This window comes from Lontra canadensis, unplaced genomic scaffold (genome assembly GCF_010015895.1).
Source record: "Lontra canadensis isolate GAN:19392208 unplaced genomic scaffold, GSC_riverotter_1.0 scaffold43, whole genome shotgun sequence".
NCBI lineage: Eukaryota > Metazoa > Chordata > Mammalia > Carnivora > Mustelidae > Lontra > Lontra canadensis.
The window spans coordinates 2,473,593-2,498,184 of record NW_022631037.1 but is presented as its reverse complement, the minus strand read 5'-3'; the positions used below and the strand labels follow the sequence as shown (position 1 = coordinate 2,498,184).

The window sequence follows — 24,592 nt, the reverse complement described above, 5'->3', positions numbered from 1 at the left end:
AGCTTCTTGAGTACCTACTCTGTGTCAAGAGCACTGCTAAATATTTTATGTTCATAATCTCCTGTAATTAGCAAGAAAATGCTGTCAGGTAGGTAGGATTAGCCTTATTTTACACATGAGGAAACAGAAGTTAACTTTTAGAGTCACATAGCTAGTGAGTGGGTAGTCAGACTTTAATACTTGGTCTTTTTGCAGTGTGGCACATTGCTTCATTTGGTGAATGAGCTATATAATTTGAACTGCAAAATATAGCACAATTTGTTAGCGTCTGTGTTGTGGTGTTCTTTGTACACATTCTACCAGTGGTTTGTTTTTAGGTCAATAGTTTTGGTTTTGTTTCTGTTTTTTAAGATTTTATTTATTTGAGAGCGAGAAGCAGAGGGAAAGGGACAAGTAGATTCCCTGTTGAGTAGGGAGCCAGACACAGGGCTTGATCCCAGGACCCTGAAGATCATGACCTAAGCTGAAGGCAGATGCTTAACTACCTGAGCCACCCAGGTATCCCTTAATAGTTTCTGTATTATGAGAAAAGTAGGGGCCGGTGAACAAATATTTGATTTTCTATGCTTTAAATGGTTAGATGATGTTTTTAAAGGGCTTTGTTCAACATCCTACTAGAAAATTGTACAGAATGATTGGGATCAGGTTAACTTAAAGATGAGGATTATCTTTATCCCCTTCATAAAGCTGAACTTCTCAAAAGTGTCTATGGGGTTTTTCTTAATGACAAGAGAGTGAATGTGTTCCAGTCTGAAGCCACTTATGAAAGCAGGAAGCTTCTTTTATTCATGTTTTGCGTTTGTACTAATAAAAAACTTGAACAGAACTCTTAAGAAAGCAATGGTGCTTGAGGTGGGGGAGAAGGAAAGTGGGAGTTGGACGTGTTTGCTCAGTGTGAATAGCATAACCATAGAGGGGAAAACTGGTTACAAACTTAGACAGGGTTGTGCTTTAGAAGCCGAACTACCAGTAATATTAGTACTTCCTGTTCTGAATCATTGAGTAAAGAAGGACTTTTCTTTGGGTTCTGAAGTAAAGCTGATTTTAAAAGCTTACTTCTGAAGGAATAGGGATTGAGTGCATTGCAACCATTTGCCACATAGAAAATTTAAATTCTGTGTGCTATTGCAGAAGATGTCTCAGATGTTTAATCTGAACTCTCTTTTTATCTTTTTTCAACTTCCTCATTTATTAAGTTAAAATAATACTTTTTGGCAATTGTGAAATAGACTGTGGTATGTGTTTGTGTTTATATTGTAAGACGTAGCTTGTGAGACACTGAAATGTTAGTTCTTAGCCCTATGCTAGAGGAGAGTCTCCCTTTATCCAGTAGAGTAGAACATACATGCCATGCTAAAGGAAAAAACTACCATCTACCCAGTTATTGAAGCCAAGATCTTGGAGTTCCACCAGATTCTTCCCTTTTATTGTCTACATCCAGCCCATTTCTGGAGGAGGAAAGGGAAGAACTCTAATAGTGATACACACTGCAATCCTAGGGATTGCAGTTTCTGATGATCTTGAGCTGGAACTGTGTATAGGTAATTTTGTTTGTTTTAAACAACACAAATTTATTACCCTAAAGTTTTGGAGGACAGAGGCTGAAATGAATCCCACAGGAGAAAACAGGGTTTTGGCAGGGTTACATTCTTCCTGGAGGCTCTGGAGTAGAATCCATTTGATGACTCCCATCTACTGACTGTGAGAGTCAGAGTAGATGAAAATGGGAGTTGGGTGGAGTTGCCTTCATCTGTTTCTGAATAGCTGAGAAAGAGGACTTAAAAACCACCATTTTGGACACAGTGAGGCTGGAGACTATCCACATATGCTCAGTTTAGCAAACAGCTGACTGGATCACTCTCCTTATTTGAGGCTGTTTAATTAGGGGGAAAAAAAACCCATAGGGAGAACATCATTTACAAAATTCATGTCTTTCCCCATTCTGCAATACTGTATATTCTTCCTTTTGAACCTTGCAAAGCTAAGGTAATTTTCTTTTTTACCATAAAATATTTTTCAAGAAAGAGTTTCCTTTATACATACATTCTTTTAAATGGGTTTTTAAAACCCATTTATAAAAAGATTTTTATATTTGGGAACGAGCAGGGAGGGGCAGAGGGAGAGGGACAAGTAGATTCCCTGCCGGGTGGGAAGCTGGACTTGGGACTTTATCCTAGGACCCTGAGATCATGACCTGAGCTGAAGGCAGACCCTTAACTGACTGAGCCATTCGGGCGCCCCAAGAGTTTCAGTATATTAAAAGCCTTAACAAGTCTCTGCATTTATCTAGCCCTCTCACAATTCTGTTTTGAATACTACAACACTGTTCCTTGAAGACTTTCATAGGTTTGAAATCATCTGGATTGATTAGAGGTAAATGTAACATATCTAACAATTATTGTTTTCTGGTCTCACATTTATGACTGTTGGATGTGGTAAAGAAACATTTTTAAACATCCCTCAAAGACCCAGTCTATTAGGGGTATATTTCTGGAGATCATAATCCAAAAATAAGCAAAAAACCCAGCTCTTCTAATATGCACATGGAAGTTTAGGCATGTTCTAAAATTCCCATGATTGTTACATAATGGATTTAGTTTAAAAAAGCACTTCAGTGGAATGGAGATGACTTTCTAGTGCTAATGAAAACACTGATATAAAAAAAGTGCATATGAAGAATTAAAATGGTTTCTGAAATGTGAAGAGTAGAAAAACATTTTCAGGTATAAAAATTATTTTATAATTTTATTTTATTTATAAGTATTCTCCATGCCCAACGTGGGGCTTGAACTCATGACCCTATGATCAAGAGTCATCTGCTCTGCTAACTGAGCCTGCCAAGTGCCCCTGTAAATTATTTTATAATTTTAAATGTCCTTGTGAGCTAAGTCAAATGATGACTTGAACTATATATTAAGCATATCTAATTCCTAAGAATTTATATTAACAGGGCCTAAGTTCTTTTAAAATTGAGATAAAGTTAATATAACTTAAAATTAACCATTTTAAAGTGAACAATTTAACGGTATTTAATACATTTAACAATGTTGTGCAACCATCACCTGTATTAGTTCCAAAACCTTTTCATTGCCCCAAAAGGAAACTCCAAATTCATTAAGCAGTATCTCATTCCCACCCTCTCCCATCCTCTGCAACCACTAACATGCTCTCTGTCTTTATGGATTTACTGATCAGTAGAATCATGTGTGACCTTTTTTGTCTGACTTTTACTAAGCATGATGTTGAAGGTTCATCGTGTTGCAGTATAGATGCGTACTTCATTCCTTAATGGCTGAATAATACTCCATTGAATAGATACACTACGTTTTATTTGTCATTTCATTAGTTAATGGACATCTGGGCTCTTTCCACCCATTGGCTATTATGAATGAATGGTACTGCTATGAACATTAAAGTTTTTGTTTGAATACCTGTTTTCAGTTCTTTCGGATATATACCTAGGAGTGGAATTGCCAGGTCATACGGTTTAGCACTGTTTTAAATTTTTGAGGGATTACCCAACTGTTTTTCATTGCAGCTGCACCGTTTTATATCCCCACCAGCAATGTATGAGTTCCAGTTTTTCCACATTCTAATACTGATCAGAAGCTTTCTTGAGTGTCCAGGGAATAGTCCACTTGCTAAAATGAATACTGTATTTGGGCACATAGGGTATTTTTAGTTCTGTTCTCAAGTTTGTAGCTCTGTCCTCCCTTGAATTGTGTGTCCTGCTTCAGATTGTATTTCCATTTCTTCTCAGACACTGTGTATACTCCCACATCTATCTGGGCTAGGCATGCATCCTTGTAACCCCAAGGCACCTTTGTAATTGCTATGTTCTTGTTAACACACTGAGTAGAGGAGGCCATAGCACATTCACTGTAGAATTCTCTATTAGTGTAGTGTCTGGCATATAGTAGCTGCTCATTGTTTAAATGTATGATTATTGGAAAAAATACTACAGAACTAGGAACAGATCTGAGGAAATGTTTTTTTTTTTTTCCTAAAAGACTGCAGCAATAGAATATATACAGAAACAGTTGATCCTGGGCACAGCAGAATTGCCCCTGTGGAAATCAGCGGTGTGGAAGATTAACTTGAATTTTTTGAAGATTTTAAATTTGGAGAGAAATCACACAATTAAAACAAGAGGAGGTGTGACAGAATAGGTTACAAATATAAGAACTATAGAAACAAATAATTGAAATGGAAGCTTTTTTCAGACAATGGAAGAAAATGTAACTGATACAAAGGAAGAAGAAGATTTGAAGGGTCCAGTGTTTGAGACAGGCCTGGGGAAGTTTTAGTACCATGAGATTTAAAACAAACAAAAATCTACAAGCATCCAGAGCATATCCTCTCCCTGACCAAAAAGTTAAGGTAGTCTTATATTTTTAACTCTGAATGTTAGAGATAGTGAAGCAGTATCTATAGACTCCGGGGATGAAAAGGTTTTTTTCCACTTTTTAGAAGATGTGAGGTGCAAATTGTACACTCAAACCCCTCTGAGCCTAAAACCTGTTACTTTCCCTATAGGTTGTTAACTTAGTAGTAAGATTTGTAGCTTAACACAAAGTAAAGGTGGTCTCACACAAAACTTAAATAGTAGGTTACAAAATATTGAATTGATGTTAGCTTGCCAAATAATAGATGCTCAATAGATATTAGAAAATAAATTCTGGTCATTTAGTCATTTTAACGTTTCAGACTCCCTGATTTTTATTTTTTTTAAAGATTTTTAAATTTTTTTAAAATTTATTTGACACAGAGAGAGAGATCACAAATAGGCAGAGAGGCAGGCAGAGAGAGGGGGAAGCAGGCTCCCTGCCGAGCAGAGAGCCGGACACTGGGCTCAGTCACAGGACCCTGAGACCATGACCTGAGCCGAAGGCAGAGGCTTAACCCACTGAGCCACCCAGGTGCTCCTGAATTTGTTAATATTAAATGATTTTGAGAAAGCTTGTAACTCTTTGCTGAGTGTTCATTCATTCACTCTGTTGAACTTGTAATTTTTGGCATTTAGGTTCACAAGGAAATATTTCAGTGATTCAAATGTGAAAAAATGGTTCTGGTCTTGTAACTTGTAGCACCTACATGTTGATCATGCTTCAGATGAGTGCTCTAATTAGAAAAATAAGCAATAACTGCATAATATCTCATTTCCTATCAGGTCTGTGGATATAGGGTAGAAAAAGACATGAATATGTGTAGTAGTAGCAGCAGTAATGGGGTTGAGCTGAATCACTGGGCTCCCTCTTAGAAATACATTTTGGGAAGTTTTGTCATAGAATGAAGTTTCATTGTAACCTTTACAATTTTAATAGTAAGGAAACCAAGCCTTTGGTGTCTGCCTAGGGACATTCAAATCATCCTTCGAAGTTTTTTATGGTAAGTGAGCACTAAGTTTTATTATAATCTTGAATCCTCAAAGTAAGCCTCATTTCTAGTTCTTTGAAAAGAATGTCTGGACAAACTACGACCCCTTGCCTGCACCCCTACCCCAAACACACATAAGTAAACACCTATCATCAGTCATGACTTTGGTAGCATTCACTCACTAGTTTTGTGCCCCTGAATGGCCTTTATGCAGAAAAGGGCATAACTTTGGAGAATCTGCAAGATTTGGGACATAAAATTTTCCTTATATTCTCCTGTAGCTTGATCAGAATCAATGTGTGATATTTCATCTAATTATTGGATTGTTTTAAGAATGAGTCAGATTTAAAGTTTTTTAATTTTCCAGTCAGTAGTTGGCTACAAGGAGGAAAAAAATGCTCTTTGAGTTTCCTGATAATTTGCCAAAGCTAATAGTCTTACAATCCAGCCGTGGTTCCTTCTTGAATGTAGTACTTAATTTTAGAGTGACCAGAGTCCAATTCTCCTAGAGACAGTGATCGCCTCAAAAGCTAATGTGGAGTAGAAACAAAGGGTCAGCAAGAGTTAAAGGCATTTTTACTTGCTTGAAATGTGTGGAGCACACAAAACAATGGCCAGTATCCTGTTGATGGAAGAACTAAAGGAATCCTGCATTCTCAGCATTTTTCTCCATTTCCTGTAGAAGACAGCAACTGCAGCTTTTATTTGATATTCTGCTGGTTTCATAGCTAGTTTCAAGGGCTCTGCAAAGTGACTGCTGTCAGCAGTTTTTGTCACTGTGATTGATACTAGTGAAGGTAGAGGATGTTCAGGGACTTTTAAAGGAAATTATGCTGAGTGAAGTACTTGGGATGGGAAGTTAACCAAATCTTTAGGTACTTAACTTCAGAATAACTGCATTGAGTGATATCCAGGTATCAGCAGTTCTCTCTCAGATTGTTAACTTCCTAATTTTGTAGTGGTAACACCTGTTAAGTCTTTATCAAGATAGAAGATTCAAGAAAAGGCAACTGAAATAGGGCTATATACATAGACCACTTACAAAATGGTCTCATCTGAAATGTAGTAGCTTGTACATACTTCCTTTCCATTCTGACTCTTCAGATGAAACAAGGAGGAAGGATCTGTAAAGTGTGAAGCCAAGCACTAATTGTGAAACATAAGTTCTCAGTAATGCTGTCATAAACACAAGTTTTAAGGTATTTTGATTTTCAGCTGATACAGCTGGTAAATGAGTTCTGTTCTGAGTTTACTAGTCATTCAATAGGAAGCAGTCTCCCTGAGTATGCTTATGAAGAAGGCTGTTTGCAGTGAATGGTCCTATTTGATCAAATGTGACAACAGCTGGTTGAAATAAGTAGGCTTAAAGCAAGACTAATATTCCTTTAATTATATGATGTCTGTAGGCACAAACAATTGTGATTGATTGCTGAGAGAGAGACTGAGCTAACAATCTCCTCTTCAGTCCAAGAATTGGGCATTGAAAACTAACATGGTTTTACTTGGTTGTATTGTCTTCTGCTAGCATTTTCTTCCTTTTTTAATAAATGTAAACTATTGGGTTATATATATATATCCATTGTCCATTCTGTCCCTTTAACAGTTATAGGTTGATCACTAATGTCTTCTAATAAGCTGCTGACTGACCATTACTGGGTTCCTGATTCCATACTATATGGAGGTTTTCCTAAGCTGTCTTTAGTAACATGTGTTTCGAACAAAGCAAAATCGCCCACCCTAGGTTTAACTATGTAAAGTTAGTAGCATGAAGTCAGAGTCATTCTCTTTTGGAATAGTATATGTCATGATGTCATAGTCCCTGAGCTAGATAACTGTGAAATGATAGAAATCCATGAAACAGAGTGCTTATGCGGCCCCACACTGTTTTAAGTGTTTGATATGTGCTAATTCACTTTAACCTTTCATGTAGCACTTATCCATGCTTTGCTCACCCTTGAGCAAGGATGGACAATTCCTCTTTTCTGTTTGCCAATCATATAGCCAAATCAAGTATAGTTTCGAAACTAAGACAGGAAAAAGCTTTTAAAGTGTTAAAAACTTATGAATCTTTAACTTAGATTTCTGATTTAATGTTGTTGAAGTTAAATTTTTTTCTTACAATATCTTTTTGATTTTAATACAGTCTCTTTCACACTTACAGTTTTTTAAATTAGGGAGTCATCATACAGATGTGTATCTTTCTCCAAAAGCTTTATGACATTGAGAAATTGAGGCAGTGGAAGTTTACCAAGCATAGAGACAGGCCTCTCTTTTTTCATGTTCTTTGAAGAAATTGCATCTTATTACATCTGCACATTCTCAGCCTTTTATAACCCTAGGCCTTCACTGTTTGAAAATCTAGTGATTTCTTGAGAGGAAAGAGGCACCCAAATTGAGGAGTTTTTCTTAGGTTCTCACTTCTGCTAGTATTGAACTTTGCAGATTTCCCCCACCAAGCCTCCTGTAGCTATCTGGACTCTGAAACTTGAAAGTTCTACTTTTTCCTGTTTCTCCTTGTTGTATTTGAAATTCTTGTGTGACTTTACCAACTGTCCATCATATTTGCCAGAGTTTAATTTTTTTTTAAGATTTTATTTATTTATTTGACAGAGATCACAAATAGGCAGAGAGGCAGGCAGAGAGAGAGGAAGGGAAGCAGGCTCCCTGCTGAGCAGAGAGCCTGTTTTGGGGCTTGATCCTAGGACCCTGGAATCATGACCTGAACCGAAGGCAGAGGCTTAACCCACTGAGCTACCCAGGTGCCCCTATAGAGCATAACTCTTAACACTTAAATTGTATCACTCTGGTTTGATTATCATCTTCACCTTTTGAAAGTTGTATTGTTCTTTCTTGCCCTACAGGTAAATTACCTAATAAAAATGTATTTCTTACAATTTAATTTTCAGTTTCTGTAACCTTATAAAAGAGTACAATTTAATCTTTTTAAAAAACTTTAAAAATTGAAAGCTTTCATAGAAGACTGGGGAGAGCTATATCCTAGTCATCTAGATTTTTGATATTTTGCAGTATTTGCTTTTTTTGTTTTAAACACTTTAAAGAAATTGAAGCTATCATGCCATTTCACTTTTTTTTTTTTTTTTTTAAAGATCTTTTTTATTTGACAGCACAAGTGGGGAGTGGCAGAGGGAGAGGAAGATACAGACTCCTCATGGGGCAGGCAACCCACAGGGGCTGGATCCCTCCACCCTGAGATCATGACCAGAGCCAAAGTCAGGCCCTTAACTGACTGAGCCACCCAGGCACCCCACTCTCCCCTTTTGTAATGAGTATCTTGGGAAGTAGTATGAGACTATGTAAATGTCTGTCTTGTATAACCATACTGTAGTTACCAAAGGGAGGAAATTTCACCCATTAATTTTAGTATCCATTGATGATTCTTCCCTGAATCAGTTATTGTAATACTTGAAAAAAGTGACTTTTCAAAAATTCCATTGGCTTTTCATCATTTTTAAGTTTGCATTAAGAAAGAGCTTTTCATTTTTCATTATATTAGTGTTGACTCTGATTTTATAAACCTCTTCTAATCTATAATTGTCCTGCAACGTAATTTACAGTGTATGTATAGCAAAAGAAATGCTATCTTTCTGTGTAAGATGATGCCTCTGTAACATTAGACACACTGACGAGCAAAGATGGAAGAAGGTTTTACTTTTTAAGAAAGTTCTTTCATTTGAAGAACTTTTATTTGAAGTTTTTTGAAGTTTAGTTGGATAAATTGACCTGGAATTGTGTGATATTGACCAATAGGGAAACTCTGGTTTTAGAAAGGTATAGTATAGATTTGTGTGTGTTTTTGAACAGGGTGCCTTAAACTTTTCTACGTGTTGAGATAAATTCAATGCTTGCTTTATATTTTACCTTGTTTTCTTAGCCTTGAGTTCTTTAGGACAAAGAGAATTTTTGATGATGCTGACCTTACGCCATATGTTTGCGTTAGCTTTCCCAGCTTGCTTCCTCAGCAAAGGTGTTAGAGGCATATTTGCCAAGTTTGATAGCAAGCCTTAACAATGTTCCATGGTGTACCTAAAAATAGGACTTAAAAACAGGGTTACTTAGTATGAAAATGTGACGAGGTTTTGGAGATTCTGGTCTTTACCTAACTTTAGTTAGTCAAATTAAAGAACAGACTTAAAAGTTTTTTAAGTGTAATTTCCTATTCTTTAAAAAAAAAAAAAAAAAAAAAAAGAAAAGAAAAAAAGGGGCACTTTACAGTGTCTGAGTAAGTTAAGCACCCAGAGACCACTTATCTATTATCAGTAGTCAGAAGATATTCACACCCAGGGTTTCAAGCAACCTGGAGGACAGCTGAACTAAGCAGATAGTAAAATACAAATACAAAAAAAGCTAATTTTGAGCTGGCCTAAGTACTGATGTGTTGTGTGTTCTAATATAATGACCTTTTACTATGTCTCAGACATTGTTCTAAGTGCTCCACATTAAATCCTCATAATTTTGGGATCTCAGATGTTTAAGAAGAGGAAACAGATACACAGATAACTGATTCCCCTGTGATCATTTATGTGACAAAACTGGGACTAAACCAGACATTCTTTTCTTATGAAGAATCCACAGAACTAATTTTGGATGGCACTTTTACTTTATAATCAAAGTTATATATTTTTATAATATTGTCTACTTGAATGATGAACCTTCTGTGTTCTGTAGATAATGGGGACTCTGAAATACTAAGTCACACAACAAAAACTAAGAATGTAGTGTTTCCCCATGCCCCCCCCAGGCATGTTAATCCAGATTGGCGTGAGAAGGAAAAAGAAACATTTTTGGTTTTGTTTTTCTTAAGATTTTATTTATTTGAGAGAGAGAGTGTGAGAGTTCAAGTGGGGGGGGGGGTTAAGGGGAGAGGGAGAAGCAGACTCCCCACTGAGCAGGGACCCTGGGCCTCGATCCCAAGACCCTGAGAACATGACCCAGGCCGAAGGTAGATACTTAACGAGCTGAGCCATCCAGGTGCTCCATTTTTATATCATTTCTAACATGTAACTCCAGGACTCTCCAGAGTTTTGAGTTGGCTGGTTAACAGTAAATTTATTTACTTAAACTTTCTGGTAGCTAAGCCAGGCTTAAGTGTCAGGTCCTACAGTAGAGCCACCTACAGACCAGGGCCCAAAATGTAGTGTGGAAATCAAATGAATTGCGACATTCGAGTTGGTTTTCTTTCAAAAGGGAGCAATTGATAATTTGTATGGTTTTGAGTGTCTGCTATTAGTGGGTGGTTTTGTTTTATTTTGTTTTGTTTTGTTTTAAGGGAGGATGGAAATCTATACTTTCAAATATGTAGGCTGTCTCTAAGATGGAAAAGCATCTCTAATTGCTGGGGATAGAGAGGTATTACTGGAACCATAGGAGTGACTTTTCCTAGTATACCCTTATGTACTGTTTGAATACTTTGCCATGTGTATGTAATAATTATTCAAAAAAATAAGTAACCCCTTTTCTTGGACCCAAGTTTGTTGATTCCATATTTATGCTTTTTAATTTATAATCAGAAAGTAGAAATTTTTTGAAGTTAAAAAAATTTTTACTAGAAATTTTCAAGCATATAGCAAGACAGAATATCCCCAGCTTCAGTAGTAGCAACATCTTGTCAATTGAGGCTATAAAAAATGTAACCAGAATTTGGATATTATTGTTATTATCCTCTGAAAATAGCTGCAAGTTTGGGAGACTCTTACACGGCCCCCGAGTTTATTAGTAGTTTGTTGCACAACTTCTGTGGTAGATATTCAAACAGTACGAAAGGGTATACTATGAAAAGTCACCCACTTATGTTTCTGGTAATACGTCTCCTGTACCATCAGACCTTTATAATTAAGTTTTTATGGTTAGCTTGTGCTGTTTTGAAAATAAAACCTTTTTAAAAACATTTTTAGAAGTTCTTATCTGTACAGATATTAGTAGACATAATTACCTAGTATATCCCTTTTAAGGGTGTACCTAAGCCAAAATTGCTATTAATGATGGTGTCTTGTCCTATTACTATGTGTTTTGGGATGTTTCCCTTTTGTGAATATGTTGTAGGAAAATATGGGAAGAATTGATGAGTGTTCTGAGCACTTTCACTGAAAAGTATCACTAGTAGGGAAAAAAATCTCACTGACCTTATTTGAAGAAATGGAATAAAATACAGCTTTGTATTTGATAGAGACAAAGGAATACATCACTGGAAGTTCTGCCACTTATCCTAACAACTGGGAGAAGCTTTTCAGGAGGGAGCAATTTCCTGTGTAGTAGTATAAATGGACATTACTTAAGTATGCTTTTTAAAAAATATTTAAATATGTGAAATTGGTGAGAGCTTGACACTTGCCTCTTGTTTAATTTTGTTTTTTTTAAATACAGCATGTATGTCTGTTTCACATGAAGTATTTTGAATAGCAGTAGTACATTCATGGTAGGGAAGATCAAAAATACATCTGCATAGCTTTCTTGGTAGAATGTGTAAATGAAGAATGAGAAAAGGACATAAGATTATGCAGATTGCAAGGAGTGCAAGAACCCCACCCATTTGTAACCAAATCTGCTCTTTTTGCAAAAAAGCGTAAACTCAAGAGTAGCCTCTCCTGAGGCTGAAGGTCAGTGCTAACTGTTGACGACAGCTTTTTTTGACTGCATTTATTTGGACACCTAGTTGGGAGTAAGAAACAAAAGTTTCTTGGTTTTTCTTTTTTTCTTCCTCTACCGTCTTTCCTAATAGTTTTCTTTTCTTATAGTTGTCTTGCACCTGCCCCTGAGGAATAATTTGGGATTCAGTTAGTTACTAATTGACTAACACTATTAATTTTTCTCTTTCTCAGCATTGTAGGACTTAAACTGTGACAGTTGAACCTCAAAATTGTCTTATGACTGTTTGGTGTAGTGACTTAGAAATATAGAATTCTTATTTTACAGAATAGTTAAGAAGATGATGTGTTGCTTTTACACATAGAGTTCTAGGTGATCTGAGAACCATTTGAATTTTTTCTCCACAACTATTAGAAGGGTAACTGGATTAAATTCACAAGAGTTTGAGGACCATCCACTCAGAAAAATAGACCTCTGAAACTAGATGGACAGCTTGGCCTCTGGAAGCTCATCCACAGTCCCTTTACATGTGATTGGAGACCTCTTTTATTTATCTTCCTTCTTTCGTTCTGGATCTAAAGGTTACTGTAAAGTTAAAGTCAGGAAGAAATGAAAACTAATAATTTATAAAGTTTTATTGTAACCAAATTTATTATAAATTACTTACCTCACAGCTTATATACTTGCATTGTGTTACAGTGTATACTTGAGTTTGTAAAGCCAGTTAATCTATTTTATTACCATGTTTGTATTAATAGTTAAACAATTACTTGACTCCTTGCCCTGATATTCAGTAACTAATTTACTGTAACTACACATTATAATTTGTTGTGCTTGCAGTCATTGAGGTATAAGAGGAAAGTGAAAGTAAAGTGCAGTGTCTTAATCTTATGTTGTATTTTATTCAGATCCTGGTCTGGTTATAATTAAGACCTACTAGCAGAATTTGACAGAAGAATTTAGATAAAATACAATTAACTTGGCTGACCCAGTCCATGACAAAGTAATGACAGTGGTGGTCTCTGAGGAGAAGGAAGGAAATTGGTATCTGGGTGACTTGGGCAGAAGGAAGATGTGTTCCTGCCGCCCCCCCCTCGCCCCTGCCATGCTTTTTCATTTTGTTTGTAATTTGTTCTGTGTGAACTTGGTATCCATTGGAGAAAATTTAAAAAAAGAAATTAATCTGGCCAAGGCTAATAAAAATCTGCTGGTAACTTTTTAGTGGGACTTAATCTGTCTTACTACATTTAGTCAACCAGAATATTAATGACCCACTCTGGTAGAGCCCTCCTAGCAAGTGTCGTTCGATCTTACACACTTAGTAGGTTTTCAGGGACCTACTGTCTTTGGATCCTCTGTATTTACTTAGCAAATATGATAATATCTTTTGAGTATACAAAGCAAATCTGATTCCATTATTTTCCTTGTTAAAACCCTTAAGTACCTTCCTTTGCCTGTGGAAGACGTTCAGGATTCTTATTGGGATACATTTAGCTCATCAGTCTGGCCCTTGCTTGTCTTTAAAACCTTATTAATTCTTTGTTCTGCAAACCTTTCATAGTCTGTATCCAGTGTTAACAGAAGTACTTCTGTTTTCCTTAGCAGATTTACCCTTTCACATCTCTGGGCCCTAGTATTTAGAAGGAAGCTTCTGTTGCACATTCTCCTGTCGACCTCCCTTAAAAACATTCCCTTTAGTGGTGGGCCTTCCGTGACCGGTCCCTCTTACATATCTTTGTTTTGGTATTTTTTGCAAAGAATTGCTAATTGTGTACTTGTCTGTGTGCTTTTGTTAGTCTGAGTTCCTTTAGATAAGAACTCTGAAATTTTAAGTCTTTTTATGGTGAACTTAATTTTCATTCCTAAAGTCCAGTGCATGTGAAATATTAAAGTGGGTGAGGGAGGACCGATTCCTTTTTTTTTTTTTTTTTAAGATTTTATTTATTTATTTGAGAGAGAGACAGTGAGAGAGAGCATGAACAAGGAGAAGGTCAAAGGGAGAAGCAGACTCCCCATGGAGCTGGGAGCCCCATGCGGGACTTGATCCTGGGACTCTGGGATCATGACCTGAGCTGAAGGCAGTTGTCCAACCAACTGAGCCACCCAGGCGTCCCGGGAGGACAGATTCTTAAACCAAGAAACATTGGTGATCTCAGATCCCCTCCTTTACCCTTTTAAGTACTTGTTGTTCTGACTCTTAGTTTTAACCCTGGAGTTACACATCTCTAGTTAAAACTATAAGTTTTAAAACTTAAAACTATAACTCTAGTTAAAACTATAAACTATATAACAGAATAATTGAATGCCATATTTGTTGAAAGAATAGAAGTTCCATCATTTGGCTATCAGTTGCCTCATTTGTAATCGAGTTGTCACTGTTGACCTTAAGGCATTAATGGTTAAATGAGGATTTGTAATGATGATGATGTATGAATGTCAAGTCTTTCTGATTCATTTTGTAACATGATTTATTATGTTTTTGTTTTTTTTCCCCAGCTCCAGAACCTGGGTATAAATCCAGCAAACATTGGCTTCAGTACCCTAACTATGGAGTCAGACAAATTCATCTGCATTAGAGAGAAAGTAGGAGAGCAGGCCCAGGTGGTAATCATTGATATGAATGACCCAAGTAATCCAATTCGAAGGCCAATTTCTGCAGACAGCGCCATCATGAATCCAGCTAGCAAAGTAATTGCATTGAAAGGTATAAAAGATTGTGGGGATATTTTTTTTTCCCTATGTATAATTTATTCAGATACAGTAATTAGGATTTACCTTTTTTAGTGTGTTGATTAAATTTAGTTAAATCTGCAAAGTTAAAGATATTACTAAATTTGATTTTAACTACTTTCATGGAGTGGCATATGTTTCTGTGAAATGTCTTACTTTCTCCTCAGCATAACTATTTGGTAAAATTTTAAGTTTTAGGTTGAAAGAATTTAAATTTTATACCTCCAGTGTGACAAGGCTGTGCTAAAAATACAACTCCATATACAGAAGACAAGACATTAGTGATTCATATTCTGGAATAAAATAAACTTTAATATTAGTACTTAAACATTGCAGAATTTTGTTAGGAAGATAAACTTATCATTTATGCTGTGCCTTTTTTATTCTTCAAGTGTGCATTTCAATTAGAATGTCAAGTTCTAAAAATGTCTTGAATTGGGTGAGTGGCTGGCTCAATGGGTAGAACATAATGACTTTTTTAAAAAAAGATTTTATTTATTTATTTGACAGAGATCACAAGTAGGCAGAGAGAGAGGAGGAAGCAGACTCCCCGCTGAGCAGAGAGCATGATGTGGGGCTCTATCCCAGGACCCTGGGATCATGACCTGAGCCAAAGGCAGAGGCTTTTACCCTACTGAGCCTCCCAGGAGCCTGACTCTTGATCTAGGGTCATGAGTTCAAGCCCCACCATGTTGGGTGTGGAGCCTACTTAAAAAAAAAAAAAAAAAGTCTTCAATTTACAGATTGTTAGAAGTATGTGTATATGGATATTAAATCTTTGGAATCAAGGGTGTTAGAGTTTATTCAGACTAACTTTTTGGTTCTCACAGTAGGGAACCATACAATTCATCCATCTGAGCAGTTTAAAGAAATTCATACTGTCTGGAAGCCTGTATTATTCTTTTCCTTTGAACTATAGAGTGAGAATATAATTGACCCTCTAAAACAGAAGTTTGTGAGAGGACTAGGTGACAAGCTTGCTGACTCTGAAAAAGGCATTTAATTGTTTTATTTTGCTTTGTTTTTCTTCTTGGTAGTAGGAAGAGTTCAGGTTTCTAGTAATTTCTTGATACATTTGTGGGTGAGTTGTTAATGGTGCTGAGGTTTTTAAACAGGTTTTTCTTCACATAATTTAAACCTTGTATTTAGTAGTGAAACTGGTTGGAGATTAAATGCAGGGTTGGAGGCAAGCATAGTCAAATAACTACGTCATCATCACATATCCAAGATAGTTGTTGATCTTATCTTAAGGCAAGGTGGTCCAGCTTTCACCTAGGACCACATGTTTTATGGCAGCAAGCTTCTTGCTTGTGTTAAATGATACATATGTTATACTTTAAGGTATTAAGCTCCCTTTAGCCTCCTCAAAGAATTTAGATTCAACTGCTTAGCAACTCTCACTCTTCTCTATTAAAAGGCCATCGTTTTAATTTTCTCACATTTCTTTTCTATTTTTAATGTTATTGTTATCTTATCACATTTCTTAATGCTTTCTTATGTGTGCAGATGGTGAGTTATCTTAAATTAGATTTTATTAGTTATTGTCCTGTTATATAAGGAGAATAAATTGAAAGGATTTTCAGAGCACTGTAATAATAGCATTATAGATTTGTGTCTATATGTCTATATTATGGAATTAAGCTGTTATCTTGCCCTCCTGCCCAATCACCCTACACATGTACTCCAACCCCTTTTGTGTAAAAATAAATAAGTGAAAGTCTGTTAACTAGAGGCTGGGTAAGGCAGCAAAGGAAAGTAAGTCATTCCCAAATACTGCTTCCCTCTAAAGCCATTTTTAAACCCTTCACTTCTTTTTATAAACAGGACTATAACTTTTAACAATTGTTCAAGTCTGGTTGTGGTTTACATATTGTGTGGGATGGGAATAGCATTCTTTGTTTTATGGAAGAAGTTTTACATGTGGTAAGAAGGATCATGGTACAAAACAGTATGTTTTGTGTCCCATTCTGCCAACCCCAATTTCCCCCCCCCCACCCCCAACTATCATTTAGTTTTTGTTTTTCAAGAGCCAGATTCTCTATGGCTCAGGAATGGAGTTTTGTTTAGTCTCTAAGGACTAATCTGGATTAGCTAACCTAGAGATTGCTGTGGGCTTTGACCTCTGTTAATTTAGACGAAATCACTTTTCATTCTGATGGATTTCAAATTATAAGTACAAGCCTTTGCATCTGTCTCCGTGAACTCTTAACACTCAAGGCAAATTTCATCCTTCTTTTACTGTTTGCTATCTTAATTGGATGAAGCTTGAACTTTGTTTTGTATTTCCAGCATATTAACAGCATCTGAAACTGTCCTTTGTCTCCTTTGTCTCCTTTTTTTTCCAGCACCTCTACCTTTCCCTGATGAGATGTAGCATGTACTTCTCTTACGTGCTTAGTATAAGGCAGAGTTGTAGATCCTTCTCCAAATAGGCAGTTTCCACTAGACCTGGTTGGATGGGGATGATTGCCTTTTAAAAAGTAGACATTTCCCCCTGTGTTTGTATCAGATTTGCTTTGTTCTGTGTACCTACAACTAACTTAGTTTATGCATAAACATTCTTAATTATCAGCATGAAGGCTACAACCTTGTTTTCCATTACTGTTAAGTCTTCAGACTCATTTTCAGTTGGGATTTAGAATTCTGTAGAAGTCATACTGTTTATTTAAAATGTCCTTAGTAGAGGTAATGTAGTTTTTGCTTCAGCTATGGATATAGATTGTTGGCTTAGTCTCTGCTATCTCTTCAAAGGTTGCTGCTCTATCAGTGTGACTTCTGTAGTTGGTTATTAGTCTCCTGATAGAACCATTTTGTTTTGAAGTTACAGCTTGTTAGAGATAGTCTAGCTAGATAATAATTTATCCTGAAGTTTGCTTACCTAATGACTCATAATTCATAATTTTGATTTTAGCTGGGAAAACTCTTCAGATATTTAACATTGAAATGAAAAGTAAAATGAAGGCCCATACCATGACTGATGATGTCACCTTCTGGAAATGGATCTCTTTGAATACGGTTGCTCTTGTTACGGATAATGCAGTTTATCATTGGAGTATGGAAGGAGAGTCTCAGCCAGTGAAAATGTTTGATCGCCATTCTAGCCTTGCAGGGTGTCAGATTATCAATTATCGTACAGATGCAAAGCAAAAGTGGTTACTTCTGACTGGCATATCTGCACAGGTAACATTTTTCTAGATGTTTAATAAAAGGTAAAGAGAATTAATGTGAGCAGACTGAAGTTTATTTTAAAATTATGTCTTTTATGTTTAGTCCTGGTGTATCAGACTTACTTTGAAAGCATTTTTTTTTTTTTTTCTTTTTTAAGAAATAAAGGTTGCTAACTTAATGGCTTTATACTGATGTACGTTTTCGGAGTACTCTTTCCAAGTGATTTTTTTTTTCAAGACAGTGTAAAGAGATGCTTGTTTTTGAGGCACATTTTAAATATTCATGTTAAGTTTTATTAAGAAAATGTTGGAACCAAATTTTAAATTAAGAGGTATCAAATCTACATGGAGAGACTAAATTTACAAAGCATTATAAATCCTGCCAAAAGTGATATAACGCATTTTAATGGTTGATGAATCTGAGAGTTATAGATTCACTGGGTCCCCAAACTTTGTTCTTTTTGATCCTTTGTAGCAAAATCGTGTGGTGGGAGCTATGCAGTTGTATTCTGTAGATAGGAAAGTGTCTCAGCCCATTGAAGGACATGCGGCTAGCTTTGCGCAGTTTAAAATGGAAGGAAATGCAGAAGAATCAACGTTATTTTGTTTCGCAGTACGGGGTCAAGCTGGAGGGAAGGTGAGTTTTGGCTTCGCAAATTATTATTTAGTGAGAACTAAATCTTTGTCTTTCTACTAATTTAATTAGTCCTCTAATTTCAAAAGTCTTGTCTCTCCATTGTTAATTTGTTTTTAATATAAAGATTTGTGGTGACTTTAAATTCTGCTTCTAGTGTCTTGATACTTGTCTAAAATGAATAATGTTCTTTAACAACTTTTTTATATCAGCTGTTAATAGTGACACTTTATTTTCCTTATCTTTAGCAAAGGCCTTAATTTGATGTTTCTCAATAATGTGTATAAGAATTAGGGTTGCTATGATATACGTTTGTTTGCCTTATATCTAGAGAGTCTGACTTAGTAAGTGGAGTCCATCATCTGTATTTTAAATGCCCTAGGTGACTAGATAGATGTGGACCACAATTTGAGTAATATCATCTTAAGTCAGCTTCTCAACCCTAGCTATACATTGGAATCACCTGGACAAACTGAAGTACTTTATATCTTGAGGTTCTTAGTTGTAATAGAAACAAGGCCTGGTTGACTAGAATATAAAAAGTTTAGTGAAAAGATAACAGATAGTTTACAATTTGCTAGGAAGGTTAAGGACCAAGCTTTGCAAAAAAATGAGGAGGAATAAGAGAGAATGGGCAGCAGCCATGTTCCTAGCCAAAAGCCCTGACACAGAAGTCTGAGGATTCTCCTGCTACTGTGCCTGCACTTGGATGCCGCAGTTGGTACTGCTGGCCCTGGCAACTCAGTTTAGCTGCCGTTGTAACTGCCAGAGTAGAATCTCTTAAGTCTTCCGTAAGTAGTTAAAAAAGTTTAGATAGAGGTGGCTTGAAATCCATATCTTCTTAGCAGAGAGGGAACAGATGCATGGAAAGTTAAAATTCTGCATAGAATTTCAGAATAAGAATCCCTGAACTGAGGAATGATCCAGTCAGCCTCTTAATATGGTGAGGTAGCCGTACCACGCTGAACACACCCATTTTCCTCTGATCTTGGAAGCTAAGCAAGATCGGGCCTGGTTAGTACTGGGATGGGAGAAAACATTGGTATTTTGGTCTGAATTGATTGAATTTCACGAAGAGACACCTAAGTTTTAGAAGTCAGATATTATCCTTAAGACATAAAGCTGAGATATATTTTGAAAAGTACTACTGGGAAAAAACTTTAATGTCATTTTTCTAGTATCTGAAAACCTGTATAGGTTCTTGAGTGCTATATCTTTTGTACTCTGCCATGGCTTTTAGAAGATAGCTGTGTTCTCTGCTATAGTTTGCCATGGCTTTTGAAAGAAAACCATTCTTTTCAGTATGGATACTTATCCTAATGAAGGATGAGACCCTACAATTTTTGTATGGTATATATCTTGAAAACCGTACTGTTTTTTATTTGAGTCCATTCCTGACATGACTAAGCTAAATATATAATGCTCTTTCGTTGAGTTTTGTTGTTTTTTTTTTTAAACTTTTCTTGCCTGGCTGATATGCAGCATCAGATATTTTAAACCAAAATGTTCTCATCCATGAGGTATATGTATGTGATTAGAGAACCAACCTAAGTATATACTTTCCATCTGTGTTAGAGTAGATGTATAGGTAGAGAAAAATTTAACAACTTAATTAGAATTCTATTTTGAGAGAATAAATTATAATTGAAAACGATGAGAAAGTACCTTCCTGGGTCATATATTACCATTCTGTGCCCTTAATTTATGGTAGATTGAGGTGTGATCCCTTTAGCTATTCAGTTAGCTTTTTAAAAGTTTTTATCTTAAAAGAATACATATCTTTATCTTAAAAGAATACAAAGGTGGTACAGAGAGAGCCCTGTGTTTTTTACCTAGTTTTTGGTTACATCTTGCATAGCTACAGTACATTTGAAAAACCAGAAATTGACATTGGTACAATTGTATCATTCTATGTCATTTAATAGGAGTAGATTCGTGATATATACTATTCTATCACCACAGATTCCTCCGCTTCCCCAGTGTTTCAAACTCCTGACTACTAATTTACTCTCCATTTGTGTAATACTATCACTTCAAGAATGCTCCATAAGTAGAACTGTATAACATGTGCCACTTTGAGATTGGCATTTTTTTTTCACTTGGCGTAATGTCCACAAGAATTTTTTAAATTACTGTTAATGAGGAGTATTCCATGGTATAATTTTACCATAGTTTTAATATTCACCTATTTTAGAACATTTGGGGTTGTGTTTTCACTGTGGGGGTACAAATAAAGTTGCTGTGATCAACTGGTGAATGAGAGATCTGTATCAATTTTATTTTCTTTTGAACAGTTACATATCATTGAAGTTGGCACACCGCCTACAGGAAACCAGCCCTTTCCAAAGAAGGCAGTGGATGTTTTCTTCCCTCCAGAAGCACAAAATGACTTTCCTGTTGCAATGCAGGTATTTTAAGCAAAACAAATGGACTTTTAAATCTCTCCTCCTAACAAAATTAATCCCCAAACTGCTACTCACAGTGTAATTTAGTAGTGCTTAGAAAAATACCCTTTATTCAATAGTAAAGTTTATTAGTGCTACTTTGTAAAGAAGTGTTCTTAATTTTCATGTAATGAATAAACTGGGTTATCCTAAGTTCAAAATTATATTTTCTCTTTTATACATTTTACTTATACTCTTTGTTAACTGTAAGAGCTTGGGGGTAGTAAATGGCAATAGAAATGAGGAAACCATATATATTTCTCATATAAGCCTCTTGTCAAAGTTCTAGAATTTAGCATCTCTAAAATAGAATTGAATTAATTTTTCTCTTGTAGATTCATGATTTTACTGAATTGTTGATTTTCTTTATACAGATTAGTGAAAAGCATGATGTAGTGTTCTTGATTACTAAGTATGGCTATATCCACCTCTATGATCTTGAGACTGGTACCTGTATCTACATGAATAGAATCAGTGGAGAAACAATCTTTGTTACTGCACCTCATGAAGCTACAGCTGGAATAATTGGAGTCAACAGAAAGGGACAAGTAAGGAAATGTTGAAACAAATTAAGCAGTGAAATAAAACTACCATGAACTTTGCTTTTTCTTCCCAGAAAGCAAATGGTTTGAATGTCAGAAATAATATACACATAAAAATATAGAAGCACATGGTAAAAAGTCTCTCTTGATCCTGATTCAAAGAGAAACTATTTGACACATAGCCACTTAGGATTGTGTTTATCTGTCTTTATTGTCAAAAGAAATGATTCTTGGGTGCCTGGGTGGCTTAGTCTGTTGGTTGTCCGGCTCATGATTTCAGCTCAGGTCCATCTCATGGATTGTGTGATCTGGGGATCAAGTAGGGCTCTGTACTCGGCAGGGAGTCTGCTTGAAGAGTCTTTTCCTCTGCCCCCTCCCCCAGTCAAATAAATAAGTCTTAAAAAAAAAAAAAAAGAAAAGAAAAAAAGAAATGACTCTCTATGCAAAAAAAAACTGTTAGGGTCACATTTGGTAGGTGGTTTTGCTTTTTTTAATAGGGTTTTTTTTTCTTCTGTGATTGCTAAGACGGTTAATCAACTACTGGGGAAAGAATTCTTTCTACATCTCTTTTCCTGTTATTAAGTATTTAATGTTGGAAAGTGCTGTGTTACAATAGCTATTGCAGGGTACCTGGAAAGTTATCCAATTAGGGGAAGTATTACCTATTCTGAAATTGTCAGAAGTAATTCATTTTCTGTTTTCTTAGTATTTTAGCATAATCAAAAATACTCCACCAGGAGGTATCTTATATTCTAAAAAATGGTTTAAAATTTCAAGCAGTACTGTTACTGGTCTTGCCTTTTTCTAGCTTTTCAAATTAGTAGTTTTCCCAGATAGTAAGCAAAGGAAGTAGATAGGTTCCCCTCCACCTTTGTTCTGTTAATTTCTGGAAAATGGTATGTATGTAAAGAGGCAGATCCTATAGAGAAAGGGAGTCTTTCCTATCTGTCCATTCCCTGTCTGATCTCCACACCTGATTAGATGCTTACGCTTTATACTGCCAGAATTTAGGTAGCTCTCCTCTTCTACATCTATCACAATGAGTTACAATTGCTTGTTTAACTGCTTCAGTCACTATTCTTCGTTAGAAAGGGGCTTTTTAAAAAAATTGTATTTCTATACCAGTCAATGTCTTGGCACTAAAACAACTTTAAAAATTCAGTAGCTTTCATGTATTCAGTTGAATGGGCCTCTCTTGGAAAAATCAGGAATGAATTGGCCTTTTGGTGAACTAGGTTAGTGATAATTTAATTATGAAGTTGTTAAACTAAAGACCTCCTTATTTCTGTTACCATGCTGATGTTTTTAAGGTAATAAAGTATCTGGGAAAATTTTACCATATATATTTGCCATTTGTAACTCTGATTCTGAGAATTACTGATTCTCCTTCCCAACAAATTTTCTTTGCCAGTTGCTTTGAGTAGGGAGATGGGTGTTTATAGGGACCTTAGGCCTCAAGTCATTTCCTCTGGTCTTTGATCAAAGCCAATTGCTGCTGGGCATATGCCCTGAAAGAATGAGTTTGTGGTTTCTATTGGTTTAAAAATCAAAAGCTTAAAAAAAAAAAAAAAAGAAAAACTGTCACGAGAACATTTTTGCCAGTATCTAGCTTAAATTCTGAACTTGACTTTAGAGGTAGAGGAACCTTCTCTATCCCCTGTAGATATTAAGTACTGGTTGCTAGAAATCTGCCAGAACAGTCTAAAATAGGATAAAGATGAATCTGTGGATTTGGTGTTTGGGAAAGACGAAGGCATAGCAATCATTAGGAAGCTTCAGACTGTAACTGGAACTTCATCTTCCTTATTTTTCCTGGGAACTAAGCATTAAATTAAGGGTGAGGGTCTGGAATGCAAATGACTATGAAGAACAAGTAATTACTCCTTCCTTTAATGTCTTAATTTGTAGTAGAATGACATGAGGCAGATATAGGATAGCCGAAGTCCTGGAGCTGGAGAGGGGTCCCTCTGACCTGTAGAAGTGAAAGCATTTGGAAGTTAAAATTTCTTTCTCTTAAAAGGAAAAATAGAACAGACATGGTACACTGTTACCTGTCTCTTTTGATTATTGAATTCTCAGATTGTGTTTTGATTCTTATTAGTACTGGCACAGAAATTTCCCATTTTCATTTACTTAACAAATATGAAGCGTTTATTTGAGGCAAAACAGTCTGGTGCTAATAATACAACTGAGGAAAGGTAGGTGCCTGTCCTTATGCGGCGTAGTGACTGAGAAACAGATGAGAAATTTTAGTATGAGAAGTGCTGTTGGGATAGTATGTTTGTAAGCTGAGGTGTATAACCAGTTCTGGTGTAGGGGAGTGGAATGGGTATGTAAGTAGTGAAGGGAAGGCTCCCTTTCTCATGTCAGTTGAGAGTAATTTAGAATTTAGGCAAGTAGGGCAGAATTCTGTGACAGTGATTTTTTTTTTTTCTTTTTAAGGAGAATTAAGGGTAAGTAACTGTTCCCCAAGTGCTCTTTGCTGATGCTACATTTATAAAGCACCTACTGCATGTGTTGCAGTATATTAGGTGCATGAAGATTCAGTGATTCCTTCCCCTCATTGAGTATATAATCGGGTCTCGAGGAGTGTAAATGGAATTAAAATTACTGAAAATCCTTGTTTAAAAAAAAAAAATCCTAGAGTTAAAAGGAATATACCTTAAGCTTCTTCCAGGTGAGCCCTAGATTTCATTGAGATTGCAGAGCTTTTTCATAATCCTGTAGATTGTCTAGACTCTCTCCCAAGAATCGATAAACCACATGGAGAGCTGCCTTTTGTAGCTCAACTAAATGGGAGCCTAAATTTTGACATTAACCGTATTAAGAATGAATGGATGAGGGACGCCTGGGTGGCTCAGTTGGTTAAGCAGCTGCCTTCGGCTCAGGTCATGATCCCAGCGTCCTGGGATCGAGTCCCGCATCGGGCTCCTTGCTCGGCGGGGAGCCTGCTTCTCCCTCTGCCTCTGCCTACCAATTTGTCTGCCTGTGCTCATGCTCTCTCTCTCTCTCTCTCTAACAAGTAAATAAATAAAATCTTAAAAAAAAAAAAAAGAATGAATGGATGATTACAAAGCAATTAGTTTAGACAGTGTG

The 24,592-nt window shown here is 36.2% G+C and overlaps 1 protein-coding gene across 2 annotated transcripts in view; it reads left to right on the top strand.

Moving 5' to 3' along the window:
• CLTC (clathrin heavy chain) overlaps positions 1-24,592 on the top strand; it is a 63,467-nt gene that overhangs the window by 6,000 nt on the left and 32,875 nt on the right. For both annotated transcript variants that reach the window (XM_032871909.1, XM_032871910.1), the window contains exons 2-6: positions 14,476-14,683; positions 17,621-17,889; positions 18,352-18,513; positions 20,805-20,918; positions 21,329-21,502. In XM_032871909.1, coding sequence (XP_032727800.1) covers positions 14,476-14,683; positions 17,621-17,889; positions 18,352-18,513; positions 20,805-20,918; positions 21,329-21,502 — 927 coding nt within the window. The remainder of the gene's footprint in view (positions 1-14,475; positions 14,684-17,620; positions 17,890-18,351; positions 18,514-20,804; positions 20,919-21,328; positions 21,503-24,592) is intronic.